Below are 15,365 nucleotides of genomic sequence, written 5' to 3'. Positions count from 1 at the left end.
CCATAGATCATCCAGCAGTTTCACATCTTGAGGCCTAAACTAAAACATCTTAAAGAAAACTTAAGGATTACATTTAGAAAGGTCAAAGGTCACCACTGAGGAAAATGGAGCCAGAGAGATCAGATGCATCCTGGGAGTCTAGCCCCCCCCCCCAGCATGAGGCCGGCGTTCAGCTGGTCTCACCTGTGTGGCGTCAGAAACCTTTCAGCTCGGCACCTTTTCCTGCTGAAGGTCCGATCAGAACCTGAGCAGCTTCTTATTTACATCATTTCTGACGCGTTTCCAGCCGGATGGCCTCCTGCCATCACCCTAATCAGTCAGGATCTGCTCTGGATGTAAAGTGGAACATTTCACAAAGAGGCGTGAAGAATTGTTCAGTTTAGAGAAAGGCAACTTTAATCAGGTGGTTTAATGATGAAACTAAATAATCAGATATTATAATAATGGTTAATTATATATAAACGCCAGAAACATGGATTCCAGTTCTAACGAATCGAGCGCTGCCTGCATCATTTCCTTTATTTAACATCAGTCTGATATTAGAAATAAATAATTATTAGTCCGTCTGCAGAACAAAGATGGCTTCCAGTCTTCGGCCAACTCAGCATCGGGCCTGGATGGGATTCCTTTAGGTGGCGCCGGCCCCGGCGGGGTCAGTGGCCCCCCAGGGTCCCCCCAGGGGAGGCGCTGTTGTTGATGATGATGAGAGCAGGACTGGCCGTCTGCTGGCTGGATTCACACATGGCGGCGTGCTCCACCGGCTTGGCGAACACCCGCGGCGTGTTCAGGTTGTAGACGCCGGCGCGGAAGAAGCAGGCCTGCAGAGTGAGGCTCACCACCTCCCGCCCCCCCAGCTGCAGCTTGTACTGGTTCTGACCCACCCAGGCGAAGGAGGCGTGGACCTCCAGAGACTCTGAGCTGGAAGACATGAAGGAGAGAAACCGCTGAGGATGGAGGCGCTAACGGCCGCCATTAGTCATCCAGCGCTGCCAGTGAGGCGGGAGAACAACCAGGAGCTTCTGCTCATCAACATAAACAACTCTTTGATCTTATTTTAACTGCATTATATCATTTGGTCGCAGCTCATCTTATTGATCTGCTCAGATGAAGGGAAACATTTTTATAGAAATTATTCTTAGATCAGTTCTTGCAGTAGATTTGGGGTCTAGATCAGCTCCACCTTCACAGCTAGCATGTCTGCAGACTCCTCACATCCTGCGTCTCAGTATCGACACCAAGTCTGTTTGAACTATTTCTATTTTCTTTGTGCCTAAATTGATCCTCTGTCTTTACTGAGAAAAGTTTACGTTAAATTTCTCGCTTATTTCACCAGAGAATAAAACCTGCGTCCGTCTGGCTGCTCCCAGTCTGCAGCCTTAAAGGTTCTGTTAGCTTCTAGTTCTTTTTTCTACGCAACGCCTAAAAAACGCGACTTTGCTCCGATCAGCTGAGGAGGGCTACCCGTGGATACGCTAGCATCCTTAGCAGGAACTAAATCTAGATTAGCTGTTCACAGGATCCGCGGAGCGTTTCTAGGATCCGCGGAGCGTTTCTAGGATCCAGGGAGCGTTTCTAGGATCCACGGAGCGTTTCTAGGATCCAGGGAGCGTTTCTAGGATCCACGGAGCGTTTCTTGGATCCGCGGAGCGTTTCTAGGATCCGCGGAGCGTTTCTAGGATCCGCGGAGCGTTTCTAGGATCCGCGAAGCGTTTCTAGGATCCAGGGAGCGTTTCTAGGATCCGCGGAGCGTTTCTAGGATCCGCGGAGCGTTTCTAGGATCCGCGGAGCGTTTCTAGGATCCGCGGAGCGTTTCTAGGATCCGCGGAGCGTTTCTAGGATCCGCGGAGCGTTTCTAGGATCCGCGGAGCGTTTCTAGGATCCAGGGAGCGTTTCTAGGATCCGCGGAGCGTTTCTAGGATCCAGGGAGCGTTTCTAGGATCCGCGGAGCGTTTCTAGGATCCACGGAGCGTTTCTAGGATCCACGGAGCGTTTCTAGGATCCGCGGAGCGTTTCTAGGATCCAGGGAGCGTTTCTAGGATCCACGGAGCGTTTCTAGGATCCACGGAGCGTTTCTAGGATCCAGGGAGCGTTTCTAGGATCCACGGAGCGTTTCCACGATCCAGGGAGCGTTTCTAGGATCCACGGAGCGTTTCTAGGATCCAGGGAGCGTTTCTAGGATCCGCGGAGCGTTTCTAGGATCCACGGAGCGTTTCCACGATCCAGGGAGCGTTTCTAGGATCCACGGAGCGTTTCTAGGATCCAGGGAGCGTTTCTAGGATCCGCGGAGCGTTTCTAGGATCCAGGGAGCGTTTCTAGGATCCACGGAGCGTTTCTAGGATCCACGGAGCGTTTCTAGGATCCAGGGAGCGTTTCTAGGATCCACGGAGCGTTTCTAGGATCCAGGGAGCGTTTCTAGGATCCACGGAGCGTTTCTAGGATCCAGGGAGCGTTTCTAGGATCCACGGAGCGTTTCTAGGATCCACGGAGCGTTTCTAGGATCCAGGGAGCGTTTCTAGGATCCACGGAGCGTTTCTTGGATCCGCGGAGCGTTTCTAGGATCCGCGGAGCGTTTCTAGGATCCACGGAGCGTTTCTAGCATCCGCGGAGCGTTTCTAGGATCCGCGGAGCGTTTCTAGCATCCGCGGAGCGTTTCTAGGATCCGCGGAGCGTTTCTAGGATCCAGGGAGCGTTTCTAGGATCCACGGAGCGTTTCTAGGATCCAGGGAGCGTTTCTAGGATCCACGGAGCGTTTCTTGGATCCGCGGAGCGTTTCTAGGATCCGCGGAGCGTTTCTAGGATCCGCGAAGCGTTTCTAGGATCCAGGGAGCGTTTCTAGGATCCAGGGAGCGTTTCTAGGATCCGCGGAGCGTTTCTAGGATCCGCGGAGCGTTTCTAGGATCCGCGGAGCGTTTCTAGGATCCGCGGAGCGTTTCTAGGATCCAGGGAGCGTTTCTAGGATCCGCGGAGCGTTTCTAGGATCCAGGGAGCGTTTCTAGGATCCGCGGAGCGTTTCTAGGATCCACGGAGCGTTTCTAGGATCCACGGAGCGTTTCTAGGATCCACGGAGCGTTTCTAGGATCCAGGGAGCGTTTCTAGGATCCACGGAGCGTTTCTAGGATCCGCGGAGCGTTTCTAGGATCCAGGGAGCGTTTCTAGGATCCGCGGAGCGTTTCTAGGATCCGCGGAGCGTTTCTAGGATCCACGGAGCGTTTCTAGGATCCAGGGAGCGTTTCTAGGATCCACGGAGCGTTTCTAGGATCCACGGAGCGTTTCCACGATCCAGGGAGCGTTTCTAGGATCCACGGAGCGTTTCTAGGATCCACGGAGCGTTTCTAGGATCCAGGGAGCGTTTCTAGGATCCGCGGAGCGTATCTAGGATCCAGGGAGCGATTCTAGGATCCGCGGAGCGTTTCTAGGATCCGCGGAGCGTTTCTAGGATCCGCGGAGCGTTTCTAGGATCCACGGAGCGTTTCTAGGATCCAGGGAGCGTTTCTAGGATCCGCGGAGCGTTTCTAGGATCCGCGGAGCGTTTCTAGGATCCAGGGAGCGTTTCTAGGATCCGCGGAGCGTTCTAGGATCCGCGGAGCGTTTCTAGGATCCAGGGAGCGTTTCTAGGATCCGCGGAGCGTTTCTAGGATCCGCGGAGCGTTTCTAGGATCCGCGGAGCGTTTCTAGGATCCAGGGAGCGTTTCTAGGATCCGCGGAGCGTTTCTAGGATCCGCGGAGCGTTTCTAGGATCCAGGGAGCGATTCTAGGATCCAGGGAGCGATTCTAGGATCCAGGGAACGTTTCTAGGATCCACGGAGCGTTTCTAGGATCCAGGGAGCGTTTCTAGGATCCGCGGAGCGTTTCTAGGATCCGCGGAGCGTTTCTAGGATCCGCGGAGCGTTTCTAGGATCCGCGGAGCGTTTCTAGGATCCAGGGAGCGTTTCTAGGATCCACGGAGCGTTTCTAGGATCCGCGGAGCGTTTCTAGGATCCAGGGAGCGTTTCTAGGATCCGCGGAGCGTTTCTAGGATCCAGGGAGCGTTTCTAGGATCCAGAGAGCGATTCTAGGATCCAGGGAGCGTTTCTAGGATCCAGAGAGCGATTCTAGGATCCACGGTGCGTTTCTAGGATCCAGGGAGCGTTTCTAGGATCCGCGGAGCGTTTCTAGGATCCAGGGAGCGTTTCTAGGATCCGCGGAGCGTTTCTAGGATCCGCGGAGCGTTTCTAGGATCCAGGGAGCGTTTCTAGGATCCGCGGAGCGTTTCTAGGATCCAGGGAGCGTTTCTAGGATCCGCGGAGCGTTTCTAGGATCCGCGGAGCGTTTCTAGGATCCGCGGAGCGTTTCTAGGATCCGCGGAGCGTTTCTAGGATCCAGGGAGCGTTTCTAGGATCCGCGGAGCGTTTCTAGGATCCGCGGAGCGTTTCTAGGATCCAGGGAGCGATTCTAGGATCCAGGGAGCGATTCTAGGATCCAGGGAACGTTTCTAGGATCCACGGAGCGTTTCTAGGATCCAGGGAGCGTTTCTAGGATCCAGGGAGCGTTTCTAGGATCCACGGAGCGTTTCTAGGATCCACGGAGCGTTTCTAGGATCCAGGGAGCGTTTCTAGGATCCAGGGAGCGTTTCTAGGATCCAGGGAGCGATTCTAGGATCCGCGGAGCGTTTCTAGGATCCGCGGAGCGTTTCTAGGATCCGCGGAGCGTTTCTAGGATCCGCGGAGCGTTTCTAGGATACGCGGAGCGTTTCTAGGATCCGCGGAGCGTTTCTAGGATCCAGGGAGCGTTTCTAGGATCCACGGAGCGTTTCTAGGATCCAGGGAGCGTTTCTAGGATCCACGGAGCGTTTCTAGGATCCAGGGAGCGTTTCTAGGATCCAGGGAGCGTTTCTAGGATCCAGGGAGCGTTTCTAGGATCCAGGGAGCGATTCTAGGATCCGCGGAGCGTTTCTAGGATCCGCGGAGCGTTTCTAGGATCCAGGGAGCGATTCTAGGATCCGCGGAGCGTTTCTAGGATCCGCGGAGCGTTTCTAGGATCCGCGGAGCGTTTCTAGGATCCGCGGAGCGTTTCTAGGATCCACGGAGCGTTTCTAGGATCCACGGAGCGTTTCTAGGATCCAGGGAGCGTTTCTAGGATCCACGGAGCGTTTCTAGGATCCGCGGAGCGTTTCTAGGATCCGCGGAGCGTTTCTAGGATACGCGGAGCGTTTCTAGGATACGCGGAGCGTTTCTAGGATCCGCGGAGCGTTTCTAGGATCCAGGGAGCGTTTCTAGGATCCACGGAGCGTTTCTAGGATACAGGGAGCGTTTCTAGGATCCACGGAGCGTTTCTAGGATCCAGGGAGCGTTTCTAGGATCCGCGGAGCGTTTCTAGGATCCAGGGAGCGATTCTAGGATCCGCGGAGCGTTTCTAGGATCTGCGGAGCGTTTCTAGGATCCAGGGAGTGTTTCTAGGATCCGCGGAGCGTTTCTAGCATCCACGGAGCGTTTCTAGGATCCAGGGAGCGTTTCTAGGATCCAGGGAGCGTTTCTAGGATCCACTGAGCGTTTCTAGGATCCAGGGAGCGTTTCTAGGATCCGCGGAGCATTTCTAGGATCCAGGGAGCGTTTCTAGGATCCGCGGAGCGTTTCTAGGATCCAGGGAGCGTTTCTAGGATCCAGAGAGCGATTCTAGGATCCAGGGAGCGTTTCTAGGATCCAGAGAGCGATTCTAGGATCCACGGAGCGTTTCTAGGATCCAGGGAGCGTTTCTAGGATCCGCGGAGCGTTTCTAGGATCCAGGGAGCGTTTCTAGGATCCACGGAGCGTTTCTAGGATCCAGGGAGCGTTTCTAGGATCCACGGAGCGTTTCTAGGATCCAGGGAGCGTTTCTAGGATCCAGGGAGCGTTTCTAGGATCCACGGAGCGTTTCTAGGATCCACGGAGCGTTTCTAGGATCCAGAGAGCGATTCTAGGATCCGCGGAGCGTTTCTAGGATCCACGGAGCGTTTCTAGGATCCAGGGAGCGTTTCTAGGATCCACGGAGCGTTTCTAGGATCCACGGAGCGTTTCTAGGATCCGCGGAGCGTTTCTAGGATCCATGGAGCGTTTCTAGGATCCAGGGAGCGTTTCTAGGATCCGCGGAGCGTTTCTAGGATCCACGGAGCGTTTCTAGGATCCACGGAGCGTTTCTAGGATCCGCGGAGCGTTTCTAGGATCCAGGGAGCGTTTCTAGGATCCACGGAGCATTTCTAGGATCCAGGGAGCGTTTCTAGGATCCAGGGAGCGTTTCTAGGATCCGCGGAGCGTTTTTAGGATCCACGGAGCGTTTCTAGGATCCACGGAGCGTTTCTAGGATCCGCGGAGCGTTTCTAGGATCCAGGGAGCGTTTCTAGGATCCACGGAGCATTTCTAGGATCCAGGGAGCGTTTCTAGGATCCAGGGAGCGTTTCTAGGATCCGCGGAGCGTTTCTAGGATCCACGGAGCGTTTCTAGGATCCACGGAGCGTTTCTAGGATCCAGGGAGCGTTTCTAGGATCCAGGGAGCGTTTCTAGGATCCGCGGAGCGTTTTTAGGATCCACGGAGCGTTTCTAGGATCCACGGAGCGTTTCTAGGATCCAGGTAGCAATTCTTCACTGCTCCTCTTTAAATCACAGACCAAAGAAGATCAACAGATTAAAACTTATGTAAATAAATATAAATCCTGCATCGTTTACCAGTAAACTGGTTCCTATGGAAACATGCGGCTGTTTATTAGATAGACATAAAAGCTGTAGATTGGTTGTAAGCAAAGCTGGGATGAAACCTACCTGCTGCTTCTGTGTTGCAGATCTATGATGACATCTATTTGAGCCAATGAGCAGTTGGATAAGGTCAGCGTTACCGGGACCAAGCAAAGGCTGCAGGCACAAAGACAAATGTTACAACTGGAAAGTTACAGTCGCATGTTTATGTTACTATTTTGATATATTTTTTAAAGTTGCACTTTAAAAAAATGAAATTGTCCAGAAAGAATTTTATTTTTGTTTTACACAAAAAGACAAATAAATCTGTTTAGTCTATTTCTGCAGGAAACAGTAAAGAGGATTTGAACGGTTGCCGGGGAAACCGGATCAACAATGTGTTCCTGGTTCCTCCAGACTCTCCTGCTGCAGGAGCCATTTTAAAAATTATTCATCAGATTAATGATTATTGAAATAATTATAAACTAATTTAGTAATCGATTAACGGCAAACTACCTTTAGCTGACAGAGCAAGAATATCAACATTTATAACATAGATATATATAAATATTTGGCGTTTAAGATTAAAAACCTTTTGTGTCTTAATCTGCTCTATAATCCAGAAAAGTTTTCATTTCATTTAGAGAAAAGTCTTTAATCGCTAACATAAAAGTGTTCATCAAAGTCCTAAACAACGAGAGCTCTGCATCCACGGCAGCAATCTCTCACCCACGGCAGCAGTCTCTCACCCCCGGCAGCAGTCTCTCACCCACGGCAGCAATCTCTCACCCCCGGCAGCAGTCTCTCACCCCCGGCAGCAGTCTCTCACCCACGGCAGCAATCTCTCACCCACGGCAGCAATCTCTCACCCACGGCAGCAATCTCTCACCCACGGCAGCAGTCTCTCACCCCCGGCAGCAGTCTCTCACCCCCGGCAGCAGTCTCTCACCCCCGGCAGCAATCTCTCACCCACGGCAGCAGTCTCTCACCCACGGCAGCAGTCTCTCACCCACGGCAGCAGTCTCTCACCCACGGCAGCAGTCTCTCACCCCCGGCAGCAGTCTCTCATCCCCGGCAGCAGTCTCTCACCCACGGCAGCAGTCTCTCACCCACGGCAGCAATCTCTCACCCACGGCAGCAATCTCTCACCCACGGCAGCAGTCTCTCACCCACGGCAGCAGTCTCTCACCCACGGCAGCAGTCTCTCACCCACGGCAGCAGTCTCTCACGCACGGCAGCAGTCTCTCACGCACGGCAGCAGTCTCTCACGCACGGCAGCAGTCTCTCACGCACGGCAGCAGTCTCTCACCCACGGCAGCAATCTCTCACCCACGGCAGCAGTCTCTCACCCACGGCAGCAGTCTCTCACGCACGGCAGCAGTCTCTCACCCACGGCAGCAATCTCTCACCCACGGCAGCAGTCTCTCACCCACGGCAGCAGTCTCTCACCCACGGCAGCAGTCTCTCACCCACGGCAGCAATCTCTCACCCACGGCAGCAGTCTCTCACCCACGGCAGCAGTCTCTCACGCACGGCAGCAGTCTCTCACCCACGGCAGCAATCTCTCACCCACGGCAGCAGTCTCTCACCCACGGCAGCAATCTCTCACCCACGGCAGCAGTCTCTCACCCACGGCAGCAGTCTCTCACCCACGGCAGCAGTCTCTCACCCACGGCAGCAGTCTCTCACCCACGGCAGCAGTCTCTCACCCACGGCAGCAATCTCTCACGCACGGCAGCAGTCTCTCACCCACGGCAGCAGTCTCTCACGCACGGCAGCAATCTCTCACCCACGGCAGCAGTCTCTCACCCACGGCAGCAGTCTCTCACCCACGGCAGCAGTCTCTCACCCACGGCAGCAATCTCTCACCCACGGCAGCAGTCTCACCCACGGCAGCAGTCTCTCACCCACGGCAGCAATCTCTCACCCCCGGCAGCAGTCTCACCCACGGCAGCAGTCTCACCCACGGCAGCAGTCTCTCACCCACGGCAGCAGTCTCTCACCCACGGCAGCAATCTCTCACCCCCGGCAGCAGTCTCACCCACGGCAGCAGTCTCACCCACGGCAGCAGTCTCTCACCCACGGCAGCAATCTCTCACCCACGGCAGCAGTCTCACCCACGGCAGCAGTCTCTCACCCACGGCAGCAATCTCTCACCCACGGCAGCAGTCTCACCCACGGCAGCAATCTCTCACCCACGGCAGCAGTCTCTCACCCCCGGCAGCAGTCTCTCACCCCCGGCAGCAGTCTCTCACCCCCGGCAGCAGTCTCTCACCCACGGCAGCAATCTCTCACCCCCGGCAGCAATCTCTCACCCCCGGCAGCAGTCTCTCACCCCCGGCAGCAGTCTCACCCACGGCAGCAATCTCTCACCCCCGGCAGCAGTCTCTCACCCACGGCAGCAGTCTCTCACCCACGGCAGCAATCTCTCACCCACGGCAGCAGTCTCTCACCCCCGGCAGCAGTCTCTCACCCCCGGCAGCAGTCTCTCACCCCCGGCAGCAGTCTCTCACCCACGGCAGCAATCTCTCACCCACGGCAGCAATCTCTCACCCACGGCAGCAGTCTCTCACCCACGGCAGCAATCTCTCACCCCCGGCAGCAGTCTCACCCACGGCAGCAGTCTCACCCACGGCAGCAGTCTCTCACCCACGGCAGCAATCTCTCACCCACGGCAGCAGTCTCACCCACGGCAGCAGTCTCTCACCCCCGGCAGCAGTCTCTCACCCCCGGCAGCAGTCTCTCACCCCCGGCAGCAATCTCTCACCCACGGCAGCAGTCTCTCACGCACGGCAGCAGTCTCTCACCCACGGCAGCAATCTCTCACCCACGGCAGCAGTCTCTCACCCACGGCAGCAGTCTCTCACCCACGGCAGCAGTCTCTCACGTACGGCAGCAATCTCTCACCCACGGCAGCAGTCTCTCACCCACGGCAGCAGTCTCTCACCCACGGCAGCAGTCTCTCACCCACGGCAGCAATCTCTCACCCCCGGCAGCAGTCTCACCCACGGCAGCAATCTCTCACCCACGGCAGCAGTCTCACCCACGGCAGCAGTCTCTCACCCACGGCAGCAATCTCTCACCCACGGCAGCAGTCTCACCCACGGCAGCAGTCTCTCACCCACGGCAGCAGTCTCACCCACGGCAGCAGTCTCACCCACGGCAGCAATCTCTCACCCACGGCAGCAGTCTCACCCACGGCAGCAGTCTCTCACCCACGGCAGCAATCTCTCACCCACGGCAGCAGTCTCTCACCCACGGCAGCAGTCTCTCACGCACGGCAGCAATCTCTCACCCACGGCAGCAGTCTCTCACCCACGGCAGCAGTCTCTCACGCACGGCAGCAATCTCTCACCCACGGCAGCAGTCTCTCACCCACGGCAGCAGTCTCTCACCCACGGCAGCAGTCTCTCACCCACGGCAGCAGTCTCTCACCCACGGCAGCAGTCTCATACCTGTCTCTGAGGAAGTGATGGGAGAAGGTTTCAGGGTAGCCGAGGTTGGTCCTGATGAGCTGGGAAAGTTGTGGATGAGGCAGGAGGGCTGGAGGAGGTGACTCTGACCTAAACCTGAGGAGCATCATCTCCTGAGCTTCCTGGAAGCAGAGAGAAGCTGAGTGCAGGAAGCAGCAGTGAAGCCCAGCCTGAGGATGAGGATGGGGAAGGAGTCTACCTCTCTGGGGAGCAGAGAACTGGCCTCTTGGCCCACGGCCTGCAGAGCCACGTGGAGCTGGCCTTCCACGATCCGCTGCTTGTTGTCCTCCACCACATACGCCTGGAGACAGAAAAGCTTTTACCTTAATGTCACTAATAGAAGCACCATGAGGAGCAGAGACACAGCGAGGGGCTAACGGAGCTCGCTAACGTCTCCTGCTAGTCATCCTCAGAAGCTGAAGGACAGCAGCTTTGATCACTGTGAGGATGATGATGATGATGATGATGTCAAAGGGACCAACCTTCCAGATGACGATCAAATGAAGGTCCAGCTCATTGCACTTCTTGGCGATGCTTGTGATGTCAGAGGGGGGAGGGGCCTGGCCTCTGCTGCTGGAGGAGCTCCTGGCTGGTTGGTGGAACTCTGAGCTCTGACGGCAGCGGAAGAAGAAATCTCCACAGGGTGTGGAGGAGCTGACGATCTGCAGACAGGAAACGGCTCCGTGATTAAAACGCTGCAGCAGAGCGGTGACTGGAGCTGCAGCGACCGCCGTGCAGCTGAATGAGACGCACGTGACCTCTGACCTCTTCCAGAACCACTAATAATATTTAGCGCTCATAGTAAGAGGACAGCTGCAGCGTTAAAACCTGAAAGCGTCTCCAGGCCGGCGGCGTCCGCTCAGGTGACCCCAGAGAGGACCTCCACCTGCAGGGGGAACCTTCAGGAACCAGTGGTGTCTGCAGGCTGGGAGGCCTCTGGGACCTGAGGGCCCCCTGATGGACTGGTTGAACGGCAACAGGAACCGCTCCTTGCTATAGGGGGGATGAGTTAGAGCATCCTAATGTAGAAAAGTAAAGAATGAAAGAAATTACCCGTTCGTTTCCCAGATTCAGGTCTGAGAAAGTGAATTCCTTTACATCATCAGCTCCTGTTAACAATGAGAGACAGTCAGTCTGAGAAAGACAACTACGGTTGCTTCATTATGCACTCTAACAACAACCAATAACTAAAGTTAGCCAGACGGCAACTAAGGGCCAATCAGAGAGTAACTAAGGACCAATCAGAGGGCAACTAAGGGCCAATCAGAGGGTAACTAAGGGCCAATCAGAGGGCAACTAAGGGCCAATCAGAGGGCAACTAAGGACCAATCAGAGGGCAACTAAGGACCAATCAGACGGCAACTAAGGGCCAATCAGAGGGCAACTAAGGGCCAATCAGAGGGCAACTAAGGGCCAATCAGAGGGTAACCAAGGGCTAATCAGAGGGCAACTAAGGGCCAATCAGAGGGTAACTAAGGGCCAATCAGAGGGCAACTAAGGGCCAATCAGAGGGCAACTAAGGGCCAATCAGAGGGCAACTAAGGGCCAATCAGAGGGTAACTAAGGGCCAATCAGAGGGCAACTAAGGGCCAATCAGAGGGCAACTAAGGGCCAATCAGAGGGTAACCAAGGGCTAATCAGAGGGGGCCTGTGTGTTTTTGAAGTACCTTCATGGGGTTTGCATCGCGTAGCCTTAAAGCACAGCTTGGCTCGTTCTCGGCTGCTGAGTCTGCAATCTGGAGAGAAAGAAAAAACAGTGATGCTGCCATTCTGCTTCCCGTCAGAGGGCGCTCCGATACAGTACCGAGGTCACACCATCAGAGGGCGCCCCGATACAGTACCGAGGTCACACCATCAGAGGGCGCCCCGATACAGTACCGAGGTCACACCATTAGAGGGCGCCCCGATACAGTACCGAGGTCACACCATCAGAGGGCGCCCCGATACAGTACCGAGGTCACACCATCAGAGGGCGCCCCGATACAGTACCGAGGTCACACCATTAGAGGGCGCCCCGATACAGTACCGAGGTCACAGCATCAGAGGGCGCCCCGATACAGTACCGAGGTCACAGCCGTCAGAGGGCGCTCCGATACAGTACCGAGGTCACAGCATCAGAGGGCGCCCCGATACAGTACCGAGGTCACAGCCGTCAGAGGGCGCTCCGATACAGTACCGAGGTCACAGCATCAGAGGGCGCCCCGATACAGTACCGAGGTCACAGCATCAGAGGGCGCTCCGATACAGTACCGAGGTCACAGCCGTCAGAGGGCGCCCCGATACAGTACCGAGGTCACAGCCGTGAGAGGGCGCTCCGATACAGTACCGAGGTCACAGCATCAGAGGGCGCTCCGATACAGTACAGAGGTCACAGCCGTCAGAGGGCGCCCCGATACAGTACCGAGGTCACAGCCGTGAGAGGGCGCTCCGATACAGTACCGAGGTCACACCATTAGAGGGCGCTCCGATACAGTACCGAGGTCACACCATCAGAGGGCGCCCCGATACAGTACCGAGGTCACACCATCAGAGGGCGCCCCGATACAGTACCGAGGTCACACCATTAGAGGGCGCCCCGATACAGTACCGAGGTCACAGCATCAGAGGGCGCCCCGATACAGTACCGAGGTCACAGCCGTCAGAGGGCGCTCCGATACAGTACCGAGGTCACAGCCGTCAGAGGGCGCTCCGATACAGTACCGAGGTCACAGCATCAGAGGGCGCCCCGATACAGTACCGAGGTCACACCATTAGAGGGCGCCCCGATACAGTACCGAGGTCACAGCATCAGAGGGCGCCCCGATACAGTACCGAGGTCACAGCCTTCAGAGGGCGCCCCGATACAGTACCGAGGTCACAGCCGTCAGAGGGCGCTCCGATACAGTACCGAGGTCACACCATCAGAAGGCGCCCCGATACAGTACCGAGGTCACACCATCAGAGGGCGCCCCGATACAGTACCGAGGTCACACCATCAGAAGGCGCCCCGATACAGTACCGAGGTCACACCATCAGAGGGCGCCCCGATACAGTACCGAGGTCACACCATCAGAGGGCGCCCCGATACAGTACCGAGGTCACAGCATCAGAGGGCGCCCCGATACAGTACCGAGGTCACAGCATCAGAGGGCGCCCCGATACAGTACCGAGGTCACAGCATCAGAGGGCGCCCCGATACAGTACCGAGGTCACACCATCAGAGGGCGCCCCGATACAGTACCGAGGTCACACCATCAGAGGGCGCCCCGATACAGTACCGAGGTCACAGCATCAGAGGGCGCCCCGATACAGTACCGAGGTCACAGCATCAGAGGGCGCCCCGATACAGTACCGAGGTCACAGCCGTCAGAGGGCGCTCCGATACAGTACCGAGGTCACACCATCAGAGGGCGCCCCGATACAGTACCGAGGTCACACCATCAGAGGGCGCCCCGATACAGTACCGAGGTCACACCATCAGAGGGCGCCCCGATACAGTACCGAGGTCACACCATCAGAGGGCGCCCCGATACAGTACCGAGGTCACAGCATCAGAGGGCGCCCCGATACAGTACCGAGGTCACAGCATCAGAGGGCGCCCCGATACAGTACCGAGGTCACAGCCGTCAGAGGGCGCTCCGATACAGTACCGAGGTCACACCATCAGAGGGCGCCCCGATACAGTACCGAGGTCACAGCATCAGAGGGCGCCCCGATACAGTACCGAGGTCACGGCCATCAGAGGGCGCCCCGATACAGTACCGAGGTCACGGCCATCAGAGGGCGCCCCGATACAGTACCGAGGTCACGCTCACAAGAGGGCGCCCCGACACCGTACCCAGGTCACGGCCGCCAGAGGGCGCCCCGATACAGTACCGAGGTCACAGCATCAGAGGGCGCCCCGATACAGTACCGAGGTCACATCATCAGAGGGCGCCCCGATACAGTACCGAGGTCACAGCATCAGAGGGCGCCCCGATACAGTACCAAGGTCACGGCCATCAGAGGGCGCCCCGATACAGTACCGAGGTCACGGCCATCAGAGGGCGCCCCGATACAGTACCGAGGTCACGGCCATCAGAGGGCGCCCCGATACAGTACCAAGGTCACGGCCACCAGAGGGCGCCCCGACACCGTACCCAGGTCACGGCCGCCAGAGGGCGCCACAACACCGTACCCAGGTCACGGCCACCAGAGGGCGCCCCGACACCGTACCCAGGTCACGGCCACCAGAATGGGATTCCCAGTGACAGCGCAGCGCCGGTATGTGGGGGTCTGAGCGGCTCCCACAGAGAAATAATCTTTGAAGGCAGGATGGTAATCTGGATGAACTGACTGCACAGACCATGTTTTCAGGAGGACTTTCGCACTTCAACGTAGATTCAGATTTTCCTGCAGCCGTTAGTAACAGAAGGATTGCTGATGGTTGATTATCGTTTCATGCTAAAGTAAAATAAGTCATAATTTTTCATTAATTGTGTTTATTTAGAAACTCTACAGATGAAGTTCAGGTTTGGTTCATAACATCAGCAGGTTACTGGATACGTGCTTTAAACTGTGATGGTTACCATGGAGACACATCCCAGCGGGCTCAGCCTGTTTATTGGACCAAATGCACGATGATTGTGAGCAGACTCACCATGACTGTGGTCTGGATTGATGTGCTTGAGGAGGCGCCAGTGCTGGCTGCTGCTGGACACCTGGACGATGTGGAACTCACGCACGCCGCTCTCACTCTGGACAAACAGAGGTCATTAGAAAACCACACGGAACCCGAAGCCCAACACGCAGGCGGTCCGACTCACCGCGTTCACGTTCTCCACATCGATGAAGATCAGCGTTCCCCCGCCGCCTCTGTCGTCCAGGGAGCTGTGAGGAGCGGCGCTGCTGCGGCAGGCCGACGCCTGGACGCTCAACGACCGGCTGGCACAGATGAACACCGAGTGACGCAACACCCGATGGCTTCACCAGAGAGAGGACACACCATCAGAACCAGTTCAGAACCAGAACCATCTCAATCCATAAAACAGTTCCTGATGTAGTTTCATCCATCCATCATCCATCCATTCATCATCCACCCATCCATCCATCTCTCATCCATCCATCATCCACCCATCCATCCATCATCCATCCATCAATCATCCACCCACCCATCCATCCATCAATCATCCATCCATCAATCATCCATCCATCCACCCATCCATCCACCCATCATCCACCCATCCATCCA

General features: G+C 56.2%; 1 protein-coding gene across 1 annotated transcript in view; it reads right to left on the bottom strand.

Annotated features, from left to right (window-relative positions):
- Positions 1 to 373: 373 nt before the first annotated feature.
- Positions 374 to 15,365, bottom strand: part of trappc8 (trafficking protein particle complex 8) — a 40,047-nt gene continuing 25,055 nt past the window's right edge. Inside the window, exons 21-29 of the mRNA XM_038274620.1 lie at positions 14,941 to 15,097; positions 14,775 to 14,871; positions 11,824 to 11,892; positions 11,210 to 11,265; positions 10,639 to 10,818; positions 10,356 to 10,457; positions 10,139 to 10,278; positions 6,771 to 6,860; positions 374 to 918 (exon numbers count right to left, since the gene is read on the bottom strand). Of these exons, the coding sequence (XP_038130548.1) occupies positions 654 to 918; positions 6,771 to 6,860; positions 10,139 to 10,278; positions 10,356 to 10,457; positions 10,639 to 10,818; positions 11,210 to 11,265; positions 11,824 to 11,892; positions 14,775 to 14,871; positions 14,941 to 15,097 (1,156 nt within the window). The 3' untranslated portion in view covers positions 374 to 653. The remainder of the gene's footprint in view (positions 919 to 6,770; positions 6,861 to 10,138; positions 10,279 to 10,355; positions 10,458 to 10,638; positions 10,819 to 11,209; positions 11,266 to 11,823; positions 11,893 to 14,774; positions 14,872 to 14,940; positions 15,098 to 15,365) is intronic.

Source organism: Cyprinodon tularosa, unplaced genomic scaffold (assembly GCF_016077235.1).
Source record: "Cyprinodon tularosa strain WSP-4 unplaced genomic scaffold, ASM1607723v1 ctg922, whole genome shotgun sequence".
Classification (NCBI taxonomy): Eukaryota; Metazoa; Chordata; class Actinopteri; order Cyprinodontiformes; family Cyprinodontidae; genus Cyprinodon; species Cyprinodon tularosa.
The sequence above is the reverse complement of the archived record's forward strand: the minus strand, read 5'-3'. Positions and strand labels throughout refer to the sequence as shown.